The 23,535-nt window shown below is 39.4% G+C and overlaps 1 protein-coding gene across 4 annotated transcripts in view; it reads left to right on the top strand.

Annotated features, from left to right (window-relative positions):
• Nucleotides 1-781: 781 nt before the first annotated feature.
• sh3pxd2b (SH3 and PX domains 2B) overlaps nucleotides 782-23,535 on the top strand; it is a 46,129-nt gene continuing 23,375 nt past the window's right edge. For 2 of the 4 annotated variants that reach the window (XM_042498890.1, XM_042498891.1), the window contains exons 1-3: nucleotides 783-1,145; nucleotides 4,808-4,888; nucleotides 17,562-17,637. In XM_042498890.1, the coding sequence (XP_042354824.1) occupies nucleotides 1,074-1,145; nucleotides 4,808-4,888; nucleotides 17,562-17,637 (229 nt within the window). In that variant the 5' untranslated portion in view covers nucleotides 783-1,073. Of the gene's footprint in view, nucleotides 1,146-4,807; nucleotides 4,889-17,561; nucleotides 17,638-23,535 lie in introns of all 4 variants that reach the window. The other 2 variants (XM_042498889.1, XM_042498893.1) reach the window with 2 other exon arrangements.

Raw genomic sequence — 23,535 nt, 5'->3', positions numbered from 1 at the left:
CACATTCAAAACCCTTTCTCATAAAAAGTTAAGTGTATTGTGAAAATATTTTTGATTTCAAGTCAAACAGTTGACATAATTCAACACCCTGAAGGCGTTTTTGTTGTTGTGCCCTTATTGTTTTCGCTGCAGTACTCTTATTACCAACATGAAATAATCAACATGGCTTTCCTTTAAAGTCCTAAAACCAATGGATTTTTGACTCTTTGTTTTGCCCAAGCTAGCTTTCTCTGATCAATAAAAATCGATTTGTAGTAAGAATACAAAAAAAAAAATGTTTGGTGACAGGCTGCTAATATTTACAGAGCCCAAGATGTCAAAACCTTATTTGTCCAGATTTTACCTGATGATGCAATTACCTGACTTCACCCTATACTGGGCTCACTTTTATAGTTAATTATATAATGAAAATAAACTATTCATAATTTCTCTTGAGAGGTTGAGAACCACTGCTTTTCAGCATGATGCTGCTTTGGGGTGCTGCCTCAAATAATTGGAATAATAACTGTTTCTCCAGTATAACATGTATTTCACCACACTCCCCTTTTACTGTGAACTGCGTGCATTTTTGGCTTTAAAGTACTTGATGCACGTTGATCGAACTGTTTACACTCAGTAAGGTTAATACAGCTTTAAGTGCATGGATTGAACCCTTGGCTGGCTGCTGGTGCAGCCTGTGGTCTGCTTTGACGCTGGAGGGTTGGTCCGTGGAGCATAATGAAGCGTCACAGTCCCTCAAATGGGAGTGGGCGAGCTGGGATAGGCTGGGAGTTTGGTTGGAGCCGTCAGCGGGACGGGAGAAGGCACAAGGAGGGGAGGGCAACGAAAAAAAACCCGACCGACTATTAACTTCTGGCTCCTGAGCGGCTGCATGTTGGACAGGAAATTTGACGTAGTCAGCTTTACGGAAAAAAGGGCATTTGTTGCATTCAGTGGTCACGGATCTGAGCGGCGCGGATGACAAAGAAGCGAGACGCCGTGCAAACTTTCTCGACCGGGTTTAATCGCTCCTAAAACCCGACAGGGGGTTGTGTTTTTCTTTTAAACCGAGGCGTAAAGAAGAGGACATCATCATGCCACGGCGTACCGTGCAAGAAGTAACAGTGCAAGATGTCCAGAAGAGGAGAAATCCAAACAAACACTACGTAAGTCGCGTTTAATTTTCACAACAATAGCTGCGCTTTGCTGCTTTCAAGAGAGCAACAAATCGAAGTGCTTTTGCAGCTCTTCTCCCTTTCCTTTAGGGTAAAGTAAAAACAAAGAAAGTATCAAATTACAGTCTACAGTACCACGCCAGTCAAAATCGATAGCTAGACTTGATCACTCTTTAGACCAAGCATCGTTTTATAATGAAGATTGTAGCACCACAAGCAATGAATAAAACGATTTGTTCGATCTTAATAACTTATGCAGAGAAGAAAAGACAATAAACCCTGAAGTTTGACACATTTTACAAGTTAGCCTCCCGTGTGAGATTTTCTCGGGTGTTTTTCAAGTTTACGTGTTGAATCAGACTGGAGAAAATACTCTGAGATCTATTAGCTATTTGTTTGGGTTTGAGATCTAACCAGCAACTTTTGTTTTTTTTCTCAGAGGAACTGGGGTCAGTGTTGTTTTTGTTGATGGATCCGAGTCATGTGACCGTTGACCCTCCCTGAGTCTGCATATATTCAAGTGGCTATCAGCAATTTAGTATCACATGTAGGCTACACATGTGAATATCAGCATTTTATTCTACAAGTGTGCAGTCTAACAAACCATTTCTAGTGTTTCACTGTTGCCACGTGTGTGCCATCAAAACATTTTAAGAGGCAAACACATCCAGTCCACAAACCATACAGACTAATTCTGAGTTTAAATTGAGCGTCCCAGCTTTGTCATGCCTCAGGCTCTCCAATTTACCCAGAAAAGCATACCCACACAGACGCTGGTAACAGGAAGTACGACTAACACAGTTTCCAAGGTCATCAGAGTGAGCTCAAGGCAATGTTTGAACAAGGGAAGGGCCCAGATATTGCATTCTATGTGGCATATTTTATGACTTTTAATAAAATGCATTGTACAATTTTAACTAATGCCAGATTTTGAGGTTATTTTCAATCAAACATGTCTGCTTTTAGCTAAATGTATTCAAAATTTGACACAGAATAGCTTAGTTCTGCTGTGTTAACTTGATGGAGACATTAAAAGTGATCTGATATCAGTTGATAATGATGATTATCTGTGATTATCTTTAACAGTATCTCTATATTGGCATGCAGTACCTGTGCCAATTTAAGAGATCTGTTCCAGTGCCATCACTGTGTGGGGGGGGGAGCAGCAAAAAAGTAGGGAGAGCTGAAGAAAAATCAGTGTGGATATTTTTCCTGTTTCAACAATAATTCCCCGCTGGTGCTGCAAAGTTGTGTGGGAGACAAGAATGTCAGAAAGACAAAGACTCATTGCTCGCTTTTCTGCAATTCTTCAACAATGGAGTTATTATGGGATACATGTGGGTCAGTTTGCATGCAAATATGCACACAGTTGGTTTAAAGTAACACATATGACATCATAGGATCGAGAGGGCCAACAGTTAGAGCCACTGCCAAGGCCTCAGCAGGTGTTCGTGTTAGGTCCGTGTACATGATGTATGTGCTCGTGTGCACATGTTTATTTACATCCACGTATGTGTGAAAATGATGCCTGGGTCGAAGGACATACAGACCTTATACCGCTGTGAGTGTTAGTGGTCAAGGACACAGAGTTCTGGAGGTCCTGTGTCTTCTCCATCTGTCCGTTTGCTCTCTGGTGCGACCCGTGTTGATTTGTGCCTCTGATACTCTCTCTACACATGCAGGCTGGACACCTTAAATCCTCCAGAACCCTGGAGGCACAGTTAAGTGTACAAAAAGCAGCTTATAGCTGTTGAGCTCATCAGAGTGGAAAGGAACCCCCCCCCCCCCCCCAAAAAAAAAAATCACATTTATAAGAGACTTACAGATAAAACAGCATTTTATCACCACTATTAGTGTTTCATTGACCAGGGACACTTTTATAGCTAAAGTTATAGCTTTCCCTTCCTTCCTCAGAGCTATGGCTTCAGCCTCATTTGCCACTGTAGGTGTTTTACTTGTAGATTAGAGCTTAATTATTTTTTGTAAATGGTTGCAAGGGAAAAATGTTACGCATAATGGTTTTCCCCCTTAGCTTTTGAGAATTTAGCAAATAGCTGTTGGCCACAGACAGAACCCTGAAATATGCATGTTATTGTACAGGTAGCCCTCTTTTGGTTGAAGTTGATGCTCTTGGTACTCTACAAATGGTTGAAGTTTACACGCACCGACACAAAACTCTTTATGTAATGAAGATAGCTGGTCTATATAGCTCCTGTAGTTGGTCAGTCCATCGCCATATCTGACTCTAGTGCCCTGACAGAGAGCGAGGCCAGAGAAGGTCTGGGAGTAGGGCCAACAGCATTCAGCCAGACACAGCAAGCCACCGGGGAGTTTCCAATCACCTCCCTGCTTCTCTCCCTGTCTTCTTCTTTAGAGAACAAAACAAAGAACTCTGTCTGTGGCTTGTAGACAGCAATGATTAGGCTGTATGCTTTTTTTGTGCCTTTTTACTGTTATTATTAAGCTGATGGAAGGTGTAGTTGTTGCACATATACAAGAACCGCATGTTTTAACTTAAACCACCTAAATTGGGAATTCCAATATGGTATTCCATAGCCTTGGAAAGTTAAATCAGTATTTGTGACTGAGCTACTCTGTATCAAAGCCGGAAACCAGAAAAGTAGGTCTCTGAGTTGTGATGTTATAGGGGAAAAAGTCTGGAGCTGCTCTAGAGACAGTGGGTGGGAGCCTGGATTTATGGACCCACAGTATGTTTGTTTTCTTTTCTTCATACCCAAATAAGCTTTATTCTATTGTTGTGTTCTCAGTTCTGAACTAGAAAATGTACTCATATGTTTAAAACTTCCTCCTGGCTGCTCTCAGTGTCATCTAGAACATCCTTCTACATTCATTGTCTGTGGAGCAGCTCTTGACTTTATATCTGTGATACAAATTTGAGTTTTAGCACCCTAACTTTCTGTTTACTAATATTTCTTCAACTGCTTTAGACAATAGAAATAACATAGTAATACAACATCCTGTTGTATTAATGTATGTATAAATCAAAAGTTTTATCCCGACACAATGTTATATTGATTCTTTGGACAGCAGTATGATATTTGCTGATGTCTCAAAGTCTGCCATGATAAGAATTTGTCTTGGTTGCTTACCATAGTTGGCCTGGTGCTGAGATGCTACCACTATTTGAATGAGTAGGAAGGAGGTATGGTTGGACTTGAATTGCTCAAACATATAAATGTGCTGGTGTATATCGAGGTTTTCAGTTTACATTGATTATCTTGGATCCTTGAATGAATATAATATAATAATGGAGTCAGACCAAAGTATCATTACGCCCCTTATAGTCAGATCTGCTGCAGCCATGCATGATAATGACTTCCTCTTCAGCAGGAAGTGACACAAATAGAGTGGGAAATGAAATAACCAGATACTCCTAATGCGCTCATGTGAACGGATGATGACAGTGGCTGCTGCCTGCTGTTGCCTAACAAGCGTGCTGTCTGCCTTTCCTCGTGCTACCCTCTCGGTGTCACAGCACTGCCAATTACTGGCACCATGAGTCAGAAGTGATGCACCAGGGGTTTGGATTATCAGAGGGCTGACAATAATAGCTGTTTGTTAGTTTAAAATGTTCTTATTTATATATGTATATATATATAAATATAGTCTGATTTGTGTCTTTTTTTTTTCAGGTTTACATCATCAAAGTGTCCTGGAGTGATGGAAGTACAGAAATCATTTACAGACGCTACAGCAAGTTTTTTGACCTCCAGGTGAGTAAATGTGTTAGTGTGCACAGTTGCATGTTTTAGGGGGCAAGTAATGTGACAAGTTCCACCTCTTCCACCAGCGAAGACTAGCACAGGTCAGGGAAATCATTGAAGCACTCTCTCCATACAGCACTGTCCCCCAGTGGACCTTGTGCTTGTAGCCGAGCTCTCCCTGCTCCACCCATATGACTCTGGTAATTATATTGTGCGAGAGGAGTCGGAAAATGTCCCAATGAAGTTAATCGAGGACAGTGATGAATGTGACGACCGCACTGATGACCACAGAAATGTCTGAATCATTCTTGAACGTCATGCTGGCAGTCTGTGTTGCACAAGGAGGGAATCTCATTAGTATCCTAGTTTCCCTTCCTCTTTCGAAGGTAATGGATCTGGGGCCTCGGCCACGTCTGAGCTTACAGAACACGGACTCCAGGAAACCCAGAAAGGCAATGAGCACATAGTCAATTTAGGCGAAGCATACTGTCAACTCTAATTGGATTAAATTCCTTTTAATTGATTAGGATGGTAAAAGCGTGAGCAATGAAATCAATAATTAAAATGCTCCGCCGGGGGTTTTCTGAGGCTGCATGTGTCATGTTAACCAGAAGAATATAAACAATTTCATTACTAATTTCGTTAGTTTGGCTTTAGGCTTCAGGAGCTGCCAACAGTCTTACTTATAAATCAGCTCATATCACACTCATGATTGTTTTTTAATGGTTGCACCTTTTATGTTGAGGGCACGCCAAAGCAAGAGTTTATGTGTAGCTATGAACAGTAATCTTTGCGTAACATTTAAAGGAATGTTAAGTCGATCTATAACTACAGTTTAACCACTGTCATCAGTAAAACCTGCAACAACAGTTAAAGAACTTGACTCCTACTCGGAAAGCACAGACCCCATCCCTCTTTTTCATATTATTTGTGCAAGTATTGACTCTTTTAATCAAAGTTGCATTTTCATAGAAGTAGTATAAAAGATGGATAATCTGAAAGGGTGCTGGGAGACATGTGGAGTGGAGATCTTTTATATCAATGCTAGAAGGGATCTAAATATGCTACATATATGTGTTTTTCTCTATAAAATACAGTTAGACCAGATAAAGATTTTGGACTTCTGGAGTGAATTTTAGGCTAAATAGTAGGTTGAACATCTGTCATTGACTTCTGTAGCTATTCCTAATTAAATATAGTGAATTCATAGTATTTATTGATGTTTTCTAAAATGTAGCTAAAGTAAATTAAGCTCTGTGAGAGGTTCACAGTGTCGGTAATTCAGTAAATTCACTTTCATATCCAGCCGTGGCACTGCCTTGCTTTGGATGTTTTTGGCTCAAGAAAAGGGCTTTTTAGACTTTGTAAGTGCTGTGACTAAGTGAGAGGAGGAGAATGGGAAACCTTGAAGTATCAATGAGAGGGGAGTTTTCTTTCCAGTAAGGGCTGGAAAGTGAGTTTTGAAAGCAAAAAATCCTAGCAGCAGATGAAGAATAGCTGTATCAGAATTAATCAGTGACCTCACATGTTGTCATCTATGTGCTAGGAACATAAACAGTGAAAAAGAATTTGACTTAGCCACCATGAAGTCACCCATTGGTGTGTAGACTCCCATTCTGAATCACTGAGATCAGCATTTAGGCCCTTTCTATCTTGCATGTTTAGAGCAAGAGGAGACCAAAATTGGAGGAGCAAGGAGTGGATCTACCTCATAGACTGTGGTGATGCGTTCCAGACAGCCAGTTACTCAAGGCTAGCACGGCCTTAATTATGCGTAACTTAATCAAATGTTTCCAGGTGAGTCACTTAAGCATTCACCCCGGGTATAGTTGTCATGAAGTAGAAATGAAGGAAATTAGCTAAAGACACTAAAAAACTTTTTTTTTACCATGGTGACAACATGTTCATTTCTGCTGTAGCTGGGCATTTTAACACTGGTGTCTGTGGTGATTGACTCATTTTTGGAGCCAGCCTCAAGTGGTCACTAGAGGAACTGCAGATTTTTTCACTTCGTGTTGGCTTTATTTCTCAGTCCCGGAGGTTGCTGCTTGACAAAATCTCCCCAGTTGCCTCTTTAAAACAACCACAAATATTTGAGAATATAACATATATAATATATAAATAACACATATAATCTAACATAATTTACTGGAAGTGATCACTTTTAATATTATCATCCCCTGTTTATGTCATCCAAATGTCAGAACATTACTAACACGCATTATCTGTAGTAACAATTCTACAGACCTACAGTATTAGATCTATGGTCTTGAACCAGATGAGTAATGTGAGATATTTTCAGCAGGGGCATTCCCCGCTGGTGCTCACCCTACTGTACCATTCAGCTGCTTCCTGCTGTGCTGACAGCCTGTGGGTGGGCTCTCACTGGTGAGGGAGATGTAGATAAACCCAGCTGGAGAGATAACAAGCCAATCCCTTATCTCCTGTTAGATTTGGCACTAACATCATATAAGCCACCTTGAGGCTGTGGTATTTCTCAAGAAAAGTGGCGAGTTGGAATGCTTCAAATCTCATCAGCTCTACTATGATAAAGGGATTATACATGTCTGTTTGTAGAATTTATTTGAAGTTGTGTTTTGTTATCTTTTTAAAAGGTTATTTTATCATTTTGACCCGTACACTGTGGACTTCAATGGGGAATAAGGCAGTAGTTTGACATCCTCAGGCGTCATCCCAGGTGTGTGTACAGGATAGTGACATAGAGCTGAGTGATTCAGCTCTTCCCGTTACCATTTCTACATTTCCTCTCATCCTCCTTTGATTTTTTTTCAGTATTTTCCTGCCTCTTCCCATCTGCATTGGTCATCTCACATCTGTGGCTTGATGTGTAGTAATGTGATTCAGGAGGGGTTCATATCAACAGAGAAAAAATGATACTGTAAAAAAAAAAAAAGAAAGAAAAAAAATAGAAAGAGGCTAGACAGAGCTAGCCAGGAAGTGTTATTCACCACATCCTGTCGACACAGCTGGCCCAAGCAGCTGATTCCTCAGTTCAACCAAGGAAACTTGTGCTTTTTGTGTGATCACTGACCACAGACTGTGTTTATTCACTTAATCTGACTTCAGTAGGATTCCAACATTTCTGCTGTGCTTGCTCATTTAAGTCAACATGTACGCATTTTGTAGCAGAAAGATGACATAATATCAATGTCTTTTCTACAGACAGATGAAATGTTGGAATAAGCAGACAGTGACCCTGATGACATGAAAAAGGGATGTTATCATCATCAGATAATATACATTTCTCCACCTTTTTTTAAAAGAAGTCCAAAAGCAGATTATACATGCGTAAATATACGTATGCTTAAATTTCTCTGTAAAAACTGATGTCTTGCATGCCTGGCAGCTTTCACTTCCTGAGAATACTTGATCAAGAGCCAAACACACCTCTCACCCAAGATATTTATGCCACTTCTTACCCATCTTTTTCCTACAACACCCACACCTGTCTCTATGCGGCCGCTAACCCTAAATAGATCAGACTGGTACATATAGGTACTTAGCAAAATGTCAATGCAATTTGTTTGGATTGTAATTTGGCAAGTCTCTATGCATTTATTTCTTGCTAAAATAATGAATCGTTTTGAAACCTTGCTTGAACCAAAGCGTTCACAATACCATGATAAATTCAGGTTGATTGCCATTACTTCCATTGAGTCTGCCCCCATCTAGGTGGATTAATGACCCAACACACAAGTCGGATATTGCTTATTTGGCCATTTATACATATGTGATTCAGTCACCAGGTATGGTCTAATTAACCAAGCTATTAATAGTAAACAGTTTGATCTCGGCTGAGATTTAGCTGGAGACGACAGTCTGATGCTGCAATACTGTTAGACTGTTCTGCAGCAGCCTCCAATTGTCCATCAGTTGTAACTGTCACCAGGATCTTTAAGCAATTTACCACACTGACAGTGAATATTTACGTATCTCGTGTGCCTCGTGAAAGTCTTGGTTACCCAGCCACACAACAGCTGTTCATCATATTCCTGTTTCCATATGTGAGAGACGTCTCTCTGAAAGGGGCGTGGTCGTGGCTATTATGTGATACTGCTCTGGTTTATAGCATCAGGGAGTTTAGTATCCATATTGATACCAGTATACTGTGAAAGGACTCCATGGTGGGACACAATTATTGCCCGCATTTGTATGGAATGCAGAGTATGTGCTTAGTCTTGCAAGCTGTTGAACACTGAGAGAACAAATTGAGCAATTAGCATTTTAACACAAAACCAGTGGGTTTTTTTCTTCTTTGTTTCAGTGGGTTAAATGTGAACAAAAATAGGCTGATCCTCAGAAAGATGGAAAGTGCCGAGATGTTTTGCCATAGGGTCATCACTTTTATTTCCATGTCAGTATGAGGAGTTTCCATGCTGCACACGTGTCCTCTCAACTTCACAAGCTCAGTCTTCCAGCATTCCCAGTTTGGATACAGGATACAGTTTTACTTACGCTGTACAAAAAAAATCCAATACATCACTATCTACTTATTCAGAGCTGCACAGCTGTCACATATTTTCCATCTGCAGTACTCAAGTCAAAAATCTTTTTAAAGGGGGGCATGTTATTTTACTCATAGCAGTGGGCCGGCAGTTGTGTGCATTTCACCAAGTAGCAACAATGTGCTCATTTCCTGCTTGTGCACATTGGTTTTCAGAATAAAATGTATGGTATGTATCCTTAACCAGTGCAGTTTGTTCTTGGAACAATAAGCTTAAATAATAATTTTCTAAGGGAATGCTGAAAGGGTTCAAGATAGGCCATTGTTACTGAAGTTCTGTTTACAGTATTTTGCAGTATTTATGTGCTCCAGATGGCGTGTCATGAATTTTGGGAATATTGTTAAAGAAAAAAATGACTGTCTAAAATAATATTTTGTTAAAAAATATTAAGTGTTTTGTCAAAAGTATTTAAAGCACTAGAATTGTCTTTGTTAGATGAACTATTGCTGAGACTGTATTCTTCATGATTCAGTGACGATGCAAAAGGCCAAACTTCCAAAGCTACGACATCGCTGTAACACTCTTTTTAAAATTTTCTTATGTGTTTATTTATGACTGCTGGGGATGGTAGTGGTTTCTATGCAGCGAAGCTCAGGCTCACAGAGAGCCAAGTGTGAAATGGGAGCTCTGTTTTTCACGCTCTTGCTCCTTAACCAATTGATGTCATTGTGCTATCATAATTAGTATTGGACAAAATGATTTGCAGTTGTCTGTCAAATGACTAGCCTCGATTGGAATTAGTCATATTTTAGGAAAATGGCTTATTGTTGTTGGCTGGCTGAGAGACGACAGGCACAAATGAAACCACTTGCTATTCCCATCACATGCATGCCTCCACTTTAAGTGGCAAGAAACCAAACAGAAACTGATTGATATTTCATCCACTGGTGCTATAAAATAACATAAGCACTGAGATCGGGAAGTTGTGCTTCACATCTTTTGCTAGCTTATTGTTGAGCTGTCCAGGTTGTACCCCACTGCTTGTCCAGGGCATGCTGGGATAGGCTCCAGATCCGAAGTATAGAAGGCGTGAATATAAGAAAATCAGTGGATGGATGGAAAATGTGCCTTAGCAGGAAGAGGGTGGTGGGAGAGTATATGACACCAGAAAAATTGTCATATCCCTTTTGAGGGACAGTTAATCCAGAAATACAGTATGTGATCAAATCCAGGCTTTTCAATGTGGCATAGGCCCACACCACATTAAAAAAGTAAATCTTGAGTAAGCACTTAATTCCTCTGATGAGCACTTAGTAAAAAAACACTGCCATAACTATAATTTAAAGAATAACATTTAAGAAGCCAACATTTCATTGGAGCCAACCTTGCTGTAACAAACTCAAAGCTTCAACAAAATGATACATACAAACTTTTCAACAGTTTCTGGCACGGTTGGATGGCATTTATTGTGAGGTGATAAAAATGTTCAACCATTAAGATATTTGGAACTGGTGTGATATTCAGGTATTACTGAGGTAGCTGTCTTCATCCCAGCAAGTGATAGCTAACAATAGAAAATTAGTATTGTATTGTTTTCTCAATTGCATTGTCATCAACTCTACTGCAGTATTTTACAATATTTATGAATACTGAAATATAAAACTTACAGGTAGAATGATAGAATATTGTTATTGCCCACTCCTGTTAAGTGATAAGGCAGATGATCAGGATTCAGGGTCAACAGACTTTATTTACTGAAGTGTACTTGAGAAACACTGAACCACAACCAGACCCTTGGGTGCTATACTCAAGCTGACCCTCAGTTGTGACCTTTCTGGAGGTCAATATGTAAAGAAAAAATGACCCTACAGTGACAAACTAGGATTCAGACTACATATTCTAGACACCCTATCATCCCTGAGTCCCCAGACATTGTCCATGGCATTAATTATATTCCAACATCAACATACTAATAATAATAATAGTTTAAAAAAACCTGCCTGTTAGTATTAAATCAGGAATGCTGAGGGGTTTTTTTTTTAAAGATGATTAGATGTAATTTTCTCATGCATCAACCCATCTATCCATTATCTATAAGCTACCTGCTCATGGATGCCAGGGATGATGTCTCTGTTCTCACCAAGTGGTGCTCAGCTCAGCCATCCACAAATGTGGGGTGTTGCGGTAACAGTATGGCCATCAGTAAAGGGTTAAAAATGACCTCAAGCATGAATGTACAGTGGACTGAGTGGAAGAATTCGAGGACTATAGAGATAGGCATGTTGCAAAGAGAGCAGCTATTGTTCTGTGGGCTTTTATACTCTCATTCAAGAGAATCTGGTGCATCTGTGCTCTTTATTATGCCTTTATTTGAAGGCTTATGATGTGGCTCAAGCGGATATGGACTAGACAAATTATAGCCTCCTGGAAGATTGCATTTGTCTCTAAATCAGAAAGAATTTGTTGAATTGAATAACAGTGTTTAAAGATTTACAACATAACTGGGCAAATTAACAGCCTAGTAATGTGATATGTTGTCCATGGAAAGCTTTTTCCTCTCCCTTTCATCCCTGCACTAATTCTGTTGGTGTAATTGTAGTCAATCTCAGACTGGGCGATATGGTTTTAAAATAATATCACCATATTTCTAGACTATATCGCGATATACAATACATATCTTGATATTTTGAAATCTCCTTTAAACTACTGTAAACTACAAATTACAAAATTACCAAATGAACTACAGTAACAAATAAAGCAGCTATTGACATAAAATAAAGTTACATAAACTACTGTTTTAGTAAAATTTAATAAAATACTGTTATAATGTTAAATAAATGAGAGTGTAAAGTTAAATAAAGTACTGTCGTAGTCTGAGCAGGAGGAGGGGAAGTTCTCAGCTGAAATTATCAGTTTTGTAAGCTATTGTTTAACATAATCCATGCGTAATGTCCACCTATTACTATAGTACTAATGTGGCACGCATTTCCCTCTTACTGAAATGAACTAAGCAGGATATAATTTAACATACTTCAGCCTTGGAAAGTCATGTGGAGCTCGACTGCTCCACCTTGGCCTGTCATCCGCCTGCCTGTAAGAGCATTAATATTTGATGTTGGGTGCATGATGTAACTGGTATTTTAAAGAGACATCTTTACTCTCTCCAGATGCCTTTTCTTGTTTGAGTGGCTCTGATTACAGAGTGGATACAAGGTTTAGAGTAGACACAGAGACTGGGTGTGTCTGCACTCACAGCGAGACACATGGGAACAATTACAGTGTGTGGGGTATTGGCTCTTCTGTGTTTGTGTTTGTCTCTCTCCCTCTCTTTCTGCCTGTCTCTTTGCTTGTCTTTCTTAAGGTGGTACTGCGTCGGTGATGAAGCGTTTGACTCACAAACCAAGCAGATCGTTGCTTTGTGAATTTAGTGCTTTTTTTTCTTTAAATTAACTCTTCACACTCTGGTGTATCCTAAGAAACTTAAAGACTAAAGTGGACTGACTCACCTTTTTTGTCCTGCTCTAGTAGACAAGGTTAGTTCATAGCTCCTTTTTTGCCCCCCTCACTTTTTATTGTCTTATGTTTTAGAAGGGAAATTTTGGCTTTATCTTCACAATGCTGAGCTATAGCAAATGTAGCCAAAGAGAAATTAACAATTGCAACCTTATCTGGCTTGATATTCAAACACAAAGCTAGGGCTATACTCAACTCATAATTATGCTAGTAGAATTAGATTTGGCTGTTGAATACAAATATTCAATGATTTATTTATTTTTTCTGCCTCAAGTTTTAAAGCTTGAACAGGCTGAGAGGGACATTCAGATGGTATGACAACAGCACCCACATAATATGGAAGACAAGCTATATGCACTAATGACATTTTTTGCCGACTAGATATCAAACAAAAGCCAGAGACTGTGTCTGTTGAGTTGCTGTGAGCTGTATATTTATCACTTCTAAGTAGAAGGTCTTCCCTCTCTCCTCCTCTGCGCCGCTGCCTGAGTGTCTGCAGCTTCTGTACCAAAGAGTAGCGTGATAGGCAAGAGCACTCACTCTGCAGCGTCTGGCAACTAAAAAGTCCCCAGAAGTACACTGCACGCCACACTGACTTGCAACAAAAAAAAAATCTCGGCCAACTGAAGGGTCTCAAACTGATGATTCAAATCTCCGACTTTTAAGGGGCAACTCTGCAGAGTTTTATTTAGTATTAAACATGGCCATCTATTCTTTTCTTTTTTTTTTTTTTACAACCAAATTCAAGATTAAGGGCAGGGACACATGCTACGTCTTACACCGCCTGGAAAACCTGAGGTTGGGCACTGCTTTCTACTCTTGTGTATCATGGCCTACTTTTTTAAGAAATCTCAATTTTAGAACTGATTTTCTTCCAGGCATTGTTTTTTGTAAGTGTGTATTAAGCCCGTTAATATTGTCCATGGACCGGATGTACAGCTCTGGTTAGCCCTACAATGAAATGATCAATTTTTCTAAATCGACCATAGACTGAAATTTACGAATAAAAAGGAAAGATACCAGGGTGCAGCTGTCACACCCTGACAAATAAGCACTTGAAAACGATTCTTATGAGCCTTCCACATGTCTACACTGACCGTGAGTTCAGACGGTTTGAGATAATCCAGATTTCTGAGATGCAGTTAATACTGAAGCTCTTCTTGCTCAAAAATGAAAGCTAAGAATATTTTTTACATTATTTGTTTTGTCCGACGGACAACTTGTTATTGTTTGGCCAGCTGAAGGCCTCATAACAGGACCTTTGAGGTGGAAGAATAAGTTGAGTTGATTAAACATCAGTAAACAATTAGATTCAGGATTCCAAAGCTAGTGTCTTTTTGTTGGCATGCTTGGATATTTGGAGCTTGTAAAGTTTATTAGAGTGTTTTAAGATTAGGTTATTGAAGTTCTTTGGTTTTAAGATCATGAAAAAAATGATCACACTGAAATTAAAGGTCATGAGATTAGCATAAGATATGATCAAGAGTTATCAAAGAAATAAAAAGAAGCAAGGGGTGATGGGGTCATTCTTTACTTTATAGACTTTCTTTCACAGTAAAACGTCCTTTTGTATGCTTGAACATAGATCATGTTTCCGCTTTTTTTCTGACTGGAGATTTGCCATCCAGATGCCTGAAACACATCAGGCACTAAAATATATATTTCTGTTATGGATGTTTGTACATGGATGACATCTGATTCAGTTTTGCATGAGATCTTCAGGCTGTCTTGGTAAGCATTACAGTGGCATGAGGGCAAACTGTCAGTTCTTCCATTTGTTTCCCTCAGCATCAAGCCCTATCTACTTAAGTGATTTGAGGATGTTTAATCTTTATGCCACTCTTTGATTTAATGCAACGACACCCCTTTGGCACCTAACCAGACTGAGACAGTCCATAACAAGCAAAAGAAAATACTTGGCACAAGTCTCTGCGTTTCCCATAACCTCTCCATCACCTCACCTCATACTGCACCTCCTTCTGTCTCTGTTAGTTTTGGCTCAATGCAACGTATTGTTCCTTTCAACTTTACCAGAGGAAAATTTGTGACAACTTTACTCATTTATAAGTAGTAACAAGAAAACTTGTTGTAGAAACCACATGATTGCACTGAGAAAATGCAAGTTAACATTTAATAGTAGTGTCAAGGCAATATGGTATCACAGAAATCCTAACCACAAATTTAAATGAATAATACAATCTTATATTAAAATTGATGTGTGGTGAGCAGATGAAATACAGCACCCTCCAATGTGCATCTTCTACCCAGTGATGCGCATGGCTCTAGTTTCATGACCTCCACGTGTAAAATTAGATTCAAGAGTAGGCGTATCACAGGAGGCTGATGAGTGGTTTGATATTTGGAGTCAGTTATGTTTTATGTTGACAGCAAACTGGATGCTTCCCTACCAAATACAAAATCTGCCTTACATAAAACATCAAATGTCTGTCTTTTTTTAAAAACATCTAAGCCCAGAAAAGACATATTATGGATACATAAACTCAATGTGATTTCTCAAAGTTAGCCATTGAAGATAACATACCAAAGTACCAACTTAAGAACATTCATGCTGCATATTCTAGAAATGAGTCTCTCATACCAGTGAAGATACAGTGATATTTAATGGTGGGGGTAAAAAAACATCCCTGGTTTGGATATTGAGTGAGCCAATTTTGAGAGAGCTTGCTTTGACCCTTAAATGCCTCTATGGAGTGCAGCCTTGAAGATATAATATTACCAGGTTGACATTGAACAGATCACGGTAATAATCTCATTTTGTGAAAGCCCTGTCATAGTATCCTACACATGCACAAGCTCGAACTGCATCTAGGACCTTTGTAATCCTTAAAAATACTCTTAGTTGGAAGCAGAAGATCATGCAATATAGTATCCTGATTATAGTCAAAGCTCAATCTCAGAAGCAATTGACTATCGATCTGACAACAGTAACCCTCAGGGACAATGGCCAGTATTAGGGAGATTTTACATTCACATTTATACACATACATACATTTTCAGTAGCTAATAGAAAGCTAAGTAGTTGTAGGATAATGGCCAATAAGTTGCAAAATTGCATTTAGGCCAGTGTGTTCCAACCCTTTTCCTCTCCACATATCTGTTTATCTGCAGCTCAAACTTGGTTGTTCAGCATTACTCGGACTGCACACAAAAAGTGGGACGCTTCTGACACCAAAATCTTGTCCCGTTGCCTAAAGATTCTGCAAACACATGTAGATATCTGTTTATACGGATTAGTTAAAGCTTTTGCTGAGGAAGTCTACATATTGACGTTTTCCCATCTGTCACTCAATTCCTAGTAATGGCAACCTTGACACTACAGTCCTCTTGTTCACAGTAGGTTATTTGACTCAGTACTCCATGCTCTACTTTTAGCTCAGAGACATTATGTCAAAAGTGAGATAATTAGAGTTTGTTGCACCGTCATTGCTGAGTAGTCGGTATGAGGCATGATGTCTGACAGTTTTGTCTCAAAACCTGATAACAAAACAAAATATTAGATCTAAGTGTCAGAAACTGTATGTCTTGTATTGATAAGTGAATGTGGTTTGATGATTGAAAACTACACAGAAAAAAAGCAGAGTGGTATTTTTAGTTTTTAAAAATGCCCTGGGGGGTTTCTTATTTGGACCCTTTTTTGGCTTATTGTTTTACACTGTTAACTAAAAACAGTGATCAAATATGTTGGCCATTAATTGAAGAGTTGGTCTATCTCTATTTGTTATAAAGCCAAACTTTGGTTGGCTCTGTTGAGCCTGGACACACTTACTCGAAACCACTTCGCTGTGTTTCTGTAGTCAAATAAAAACTGCTTTGATATAAGAGAGTCTTCTCCTTTTTCCAAATATTGGATTTGGTAGTCTGGGTGCAGTATCAAATAAATTCCCAAACACTCTTCTCTCAAGCATTCAATAGAATAAACTGTTTTTATTCCTAACCCTGTTTTTTTTTTCTTTTGATTGGAGGTTTCATGTGCAGATCTACTGTCAGAAAAATGCTTTAGGGAAAGAGAGAGTGCACTTGAAGTTCAAAAGTCAATATGTCCAGGTGTCATTTTATTGGCCTCAGCTGCTGGAGAGTGAAGAAACACACTCTCTCTCTCTTTCACACACACACACACAAGCAGATATATATATATGAAAAGAAATGTATAAGTGGAAGCACATTGACTTCATTAAGAGTTGAGAACAAAGGACACATAGGAGCCTAACCCATATTTCAATGTGATAGAGGGAGAAAGGCAAAAGAGTGTTAAAGAAGGAACAAAAGACTGACTCTAAGGAATAAGTACATTTTAAAGAGAGAGAAAAGAATGATCCAGAGAAGTGGTGATCAGCAGATCTTAGGAGCCACTGCTCTCTGGCCTTTGACAATGATGGAAACAGAAATGTTCCACTATGTCAGTGGTGCCTTGCTACTAACAGCCCCTTTGCTGCAACAACATATGAAGTAGAGAAGGAAAAACCATACCATCTGCTCAGGACATTCCTAATCATTGGCAGACCTTCCTTTATTGGCCAAATTCCTTGTAGGAACTGCTGATTTGTAAAAATGTGAACCCTTCCTCTCCATCTAGCCTCAGCTATCCAGTTGCGTGTAATGTAAAAGGCATGTTTGTGTATACTGTATGTGTGAGTGTAAATGCTTTGTGTGCTAATAAGTCTAATTTATTGTGGTGTTTTCAGATGGAATTGCTGGACAAATTCCCAGTTGAAGGAGGCCAGAAGGACCCTAAGCGCAGGATCATTCCATTCCTACCAGGTAAGAGTTAAACACACAGTGTCCCCCAAGGCCCTGTAACACAAATACACACAGAACACACACAACTGTGGCCTTTTTGGAGGATTTTCTGCTTTCTCCTGTTTATGTCAGTACAATACAATACAATGTAGAAAATTTATAAGGACAATACTTTTTGTGGTATCCCTACTCACAATAAGATGTCAGAAAATACCTAACAATACAAAAAGAACAACAAACTCCTGGATTATTTAATAAGCCCAGTTCAGAACAAAGATTTGCAACAAGAGAAAAGCGTTTAAGAATGTTGAAATGATGTGAAAAAATTTGCAGCAGTGTGAACTGGTCGGTCTCAGCACAGCTCAAGTCGGCTGATGGTTTCACCTGCGCCTCAGCATGTCAAGTCGTCAGTGGCTGGTTTTAGAACATAAGGCACATCACCTATTTCAACAGCCAATTGGCTTATAGCCAACAATCCTGCGGATGCTGACACGTATATCGGTCTCCGTCCTCGTGGCTTGTCAGTGTTGGATAGTGGGTCGATGCTGCTGCTTGATGTATGAGCGCATGTCACACGCACATACTCAGACTGATCCACTTTCACCGGTTATTTCAATTATCGTGGGGTATTTATTATGAATACACGTCGTCTGATGCTGTTTCATCACTTCTAGAAATAAAATGTAGCAAGTGTCTAACCATCACTATCCTCAATCATATTTTAACAAACAACAGATAACACTCAGCAACAAAATAAGCCTGAAAAAAGATGGCAATCATAATGAAAGAATAGAAAGCCTTTACTTTCAAGACATTACAACATCTCGTCCAGTCACACTGATGTAAAGTGGCAAGTTTTCAGAACATTGCAGACCGGCGCGCAGCAAGTATGTGCATATTTTAGTTTGTCTGCTGTGAAATCATTGGTCTTAACTGGGCTTTAGAGGACTCTGTATTTCCCCCTCAGTGTATTGCTGTGTCTTTGTCTCATACTTGATCCCTTTGATTTCTCACTCACATGCATCTGCACACATTGGGTTAAAATGTGGGCAACAGTGACTCACCGATAGACTGTGAATAACCTGAGAGCACCAAAATATTTTGCACTCAAAAAAAAAAACTAACCAGAACAATCTGCCCTGACCGTAATTGGTCAAAACCTCACTGTTTCAACAAAGACTATGTTTTGCCATCTACTCTTTAAACATTCAGCTGACTCCGCTGATCTCTAAGCATATAGCCTACAGACATACTGTAGATTATTATATAGGGTAGTATTGGAACCTTTGGATGAAACATAAAGTATCTGCCATTTCATATACCAATACTTAATCTGTGTTCATAAAACTAAATAATTTATGCATTTCATTCAATATGAGCTGTTTTCTTGGCTTAGTTGCACCATTGTTCTGGCTGAATCATCATCCTGCATACAACATGAATGGACAATATAAAGGTGTCTTCTTTTTAGTTTCCATTACTTCCCAACAAGTTGCAATGAAGTTTGTTTTGAATAAGGTCTTTGGATGTACTCGACCAACTTTTGAAATAGTTTGAGATTTAGATCTGGCTGAAAGTAATCCTTTATGAGAGTTTGGAAGAAAGCCTCACCCAAAGACCCCACCCACATCTCCCCTGCCAGGGTTTGGACGAGTGGGGGAGAGGATTTTTTTGTGGCCATGCAGGTCTGGAACTCATTGAGAGAATACACACACACACACACACACACACACTCAAAGAGACTGTTTGATGAACTCTGAGTAGGAGGAGGGGAAAGCAGATTAAAAACACTGCTTTTCATGCTATCCCCTACAGTGCTCTCAGACAAAGCACACTGAGCAGAGATACTATTACGATTTGTCATCTACATTAAACTCTGCCCACTTCCTTTCAGCTTTACCTTAACACTCTGAGATTCTAGATTTTCTCTCAAAGTTCTTTCTGCTTCCAGTGGAACTCTGAGAGTTTTTAGAGGCTTTCACTTCTCCTGTTTTCCGTGGAGAAAATGATCCATGAAGTGCCACAGAGGAAGGCACCAAATCCCCATGTGCTCCTGTGGAGCTGCTAAGACTCCCAGAGCTAAAGGCTGTTTGCACTCCACACAGCACCCTCTAGGAATGCCACTGTTGAACTGTTTTGCTTTCATCGCACAGTGTTTCTGGCAAACATAATTTATGCTCTGTGCCTGTAATAATTGAGGTTTAAGAGAATGACCACTACTAGTCTCAGATCCCAGATCAGATATGTTACTCTGAAATTGGTTCCCAAGTTAACTTTTGTCTGATTTGCCGAAGAACTTTCCTGACAGCCAAGAAAATCCTTTACTTACTTAAGAAAAGTCTGGACTGTGGCTTGAGACCAACCTAACAAGGCACGGAAGTGGTTTTTCCCTCTTGGTTTGGTTTGTTCAAGGCCCAGAGCTGTTTTTATTCCTTTGGTATCTCCACATCAGCAAAGTGGCTTGTCTGCATGTGTGGATAGTGCAGAATTTCTGCTGTCAAAAGCTTAGTCTGAGCTTATACTGGAAAACACAAAACAGATCAAGATAATATCTAATAGCAGTATCAGGCAATATTGTAACATTTACCTCTAAGAGGAAGTTCAAAACTATCCAAAATTTGACTATTTAAACCCACAACTTGTTATTTTTTTCTTATCGGTGGTTGACTCTTTAGTTATGTCAAGATTGCATGGTATGTGAGGAGTATCTGTAGGTCATATATCTCATGGTGCTAAAATCCAAGTCCATATCTGGCATTTAGATAAAAGTGATACATTTGATTCATTTACCCTCGAGTCCTTGGTGATCTTTCAGGCAGTGTCAGCAGGTCAGCCTTTGAAAAGAGCTGATACCAATTATCCAAAGTCAGGGTTTTTAAACGCTAAGTCAAAATCCAAGATGGAATGTGGGTCTGTTATTTTAGGGCCCCGCATGATATAGGAGGTTGATATTCTTTCATGAACTCAGATCCCAAAAAAAGACTAGAAATTTGTTTTTTGGGATGTCATTGTTTTCACTTTTCCTCTCAATGATAGATCTACAGTTTTAGCTTAAGCCAGCAACTTGTCTTGGAGATTTCACTGCCTGCCACAGTAGGAGGCTTAGTATGCTGGGCAGGTTAAATAATGCTTCTCCGGAGGATTTGTATACCGTTTTCCCCAGTCAGTCCACTTTGAAAGGCAGAAAGACAAAATATCCAATCAGTTACAAAGACCTTGGTTTTGGGCCTCATTCATATCACGTTCATCTCTTGTCTGCAGGGGAAAGCAATCACTGCTTTTGTCTACTTGAATGTGGTGAACTAGTGGCAGACTTGTCTTTTTCAGCAGCTTATGGTGTTGTGTTTGCCTTTAGTCAGCAACTTGTCTTAGAACAGTAATTATAACACACACAGCTCATTCTTAGAGGCTCCACTCATACCTTGATGCAGTCCTGTGTAGAGCCTTGTGGGCCATGTCACTTGAGACAAGCCGAAGTTAAGCCTTACAACAAGTCTTGAGTCAAGTTTTGACTATTGTGCTAGCAAATCTCAAGTCATCCGAGACAAGTGCAATCAGTGATTAAGTTTTGTAACAGCAAGTCTCATTTCTTGTCTTGTATTACTTGAGAATTGTATAGAGACTTGTTAGTACAAGACTTGAGAGGTGACTTGAGGCTTGCTGTTTAACCAGGGAATTGACTCGAAGTCAAGTCTCCCGTCTTGTCTCAAATTACTTCAGTTAACCTGAGACCTGCCACTACAAGACTTGAGTGGTGATTTGAGACTTGCTGTTATAAAACTTTTTAAGTGACTCCAAGTCAAGTCTCAAGTCATGTGATAGCAAGTTTCAAAACAAGTTCAAGTTAAGTCTTTAATATCACTTACCCAGTCACAAATTTTGTGAGAGGCAAAGTCTGCTTGGCATTGTACGATTCAGTTTTTAAAATAAGTTCCCTGGATTTTTACAAGGTCAAACTAGATTTTTCATCCCTGCTAAGTCTTTATTGAGTATCAGAGCAGCCGAGTCTCAGACGATATAAGTCTTCAATTTTCTGACCTAAGTCTGACTTGAGTCCATGATTTAAGTCTCCAGATTTGGTGTTATGTAAAGGTTTTAGCTGCACAAAATCCCTTTGAAAAAACAGGAGGAATTCATGCATGGTGAGTCCAGTGATTAAGAGGTGAGCGCTGAGAACAGCTGTCAGTATGTAAGGTGTGTCACAAAGACCTCCTCTGTGTTTCCATCTCTGTCTGTCTCTTCCCTCCATCTAACTCCCTAACTCTCACACGGAAACAAAAGTTGTTTGATACCCTTGGTCACTGCTGGCTCTGAGATTTGCCAAAAAGTCTGCCCTGCCTCAGCTATGGCTCCAAGGCAGCAGCTTTCCTTCCTTCCCTCCTCCCTCCCCAAACAAGCCTTTTTCTCAGCTGCACCCATGAGCTGTCCTGCATACAGAGTGGGCAGTGTTGAGTCAGTGCTTCTCTCCTGACCCCTAAAAGCTTTGGAAAACCGTCAAGAAAGCTTTCTGTTTGAGGAGTGACGAAGGGAGGAGACGAAGAAAGAGACAGAGGGAGAGAGAGGACGAGGAGTACTGTAAGCGTCAAGGGGCTGACTTTCAAATCTCTTTAGCTTTCATGAGCTGTCCAGACGGCGCGTCCTTTCGTTGGCTCTGGCAAGATGTTGCCAACTCCTTTGAGATTTGGAACGTCTCTCTCATTCTTCATCTAGTTAATCTCCTTTTTAATAGTCTCTCTTGCGTGCCCTAATTTGTTCTCATGCACAAATGCGTTTAGAAATTAGTCTAGTCAGACCATGTGGACCATGTCGTCAAGAGCATAAATAGCCCACAGCAATGATAGTGACTCTGTGGAAACTGTAATGCTTATTGTACCATAGTGTGAGTGTTAATGTTTAAAAAATTGGCCAGAGGGTGGTCAAACATCAAAAGAGTTTATCATGCTGTGACCAGACCAGTTTCAACCTTTTGATGGTGTTTGATATAAACCCAGGGGATCACACAATTCATTGCAATACATTGTCTGGGAACCATAAATCTTTTTACCAAATTTGGTGATGTTCCATCAAGTAGATGTTGAGTTATTTCATTACATAAAAGGAAACTTTGACCTTACAGAAAAACAAGAGTCCTCAGTATTCATCCTCAGGAGATGTTAAATGTCTCTACCAAATTTTGTGATAATCTGCCCAACACTGATCAACAGTTTTCACCATTTTCTGATATTTTATAGGCCAAACAAGTAATTGATTAATCAAGAAAATAATCTATAATGAAAATAATTGTTAGTTGTCAACACTAGGTCTCTGACTGATTATTTTCACTTCAGATTGTTTTCTCTATTAATCAATGAGTAGTTTATGCTACAAAATGTCATGACATTCTCAATAGTCTTGTTTTGTAAACTAGAAATCTTCAGTTTACTGTCACAGAGGACTAACAAAACCAGACAATAATTCACATTTAAGAAGCTGGAATCAAAAAATCAAGACTCAAGAGTTCAAGATTACATGAAATGATTAACCAATTTTGAGTTTGAGTTGCTAAATAATTTATAGTTCACAAGTAATCAATCAATCGTTGCAGCTCAAGTCACCACATTCCACTCCAATAGCCAACCTCATGGTGGCATGAGATAATGTTCACAGTCAGAGGATATATGGCATGATAAATAAAAAGAGAAGATCCTAAACAGAAGTCACAAGAACAGGAGCTATGGGAACACTCATTAGTTTGAAGATCTGACTCTCCTCACACAGTTGACCCGCCTATTCATAGAGGCCAGCTGCCTGAGGTGATATTAAAGCCTTTATATAAAAGGCTTCCCTCTCGACATATTATTAGGAAGTGTATGATAATGATTTCCTGTGGTGTTTGACTTTGTTTTTGTCAGACACCTTAGTCAGCTAGAAGGTTGCCGT

Source organism: Plectropomus leopardus, chromosome 13 (genome assembly GCF_008729295.1).
Source record: "Plectropomus leopardus isolate mb chromosome 13, YSFRI_Pleo_2.0, whole genome shotgun sequence".
Taxonomy (NCBI): domain Eukaryota; kingdom Metazoa; phylum Chordata; class Actinopteri; order Perciformes; family Serranidae; genus Plectropomus; species Plectropomus leopardus.
Note: the sequence above shows the minus strand (reverse complement) of the source record. Positions and strands in the feature narration are given on the sequence as shown.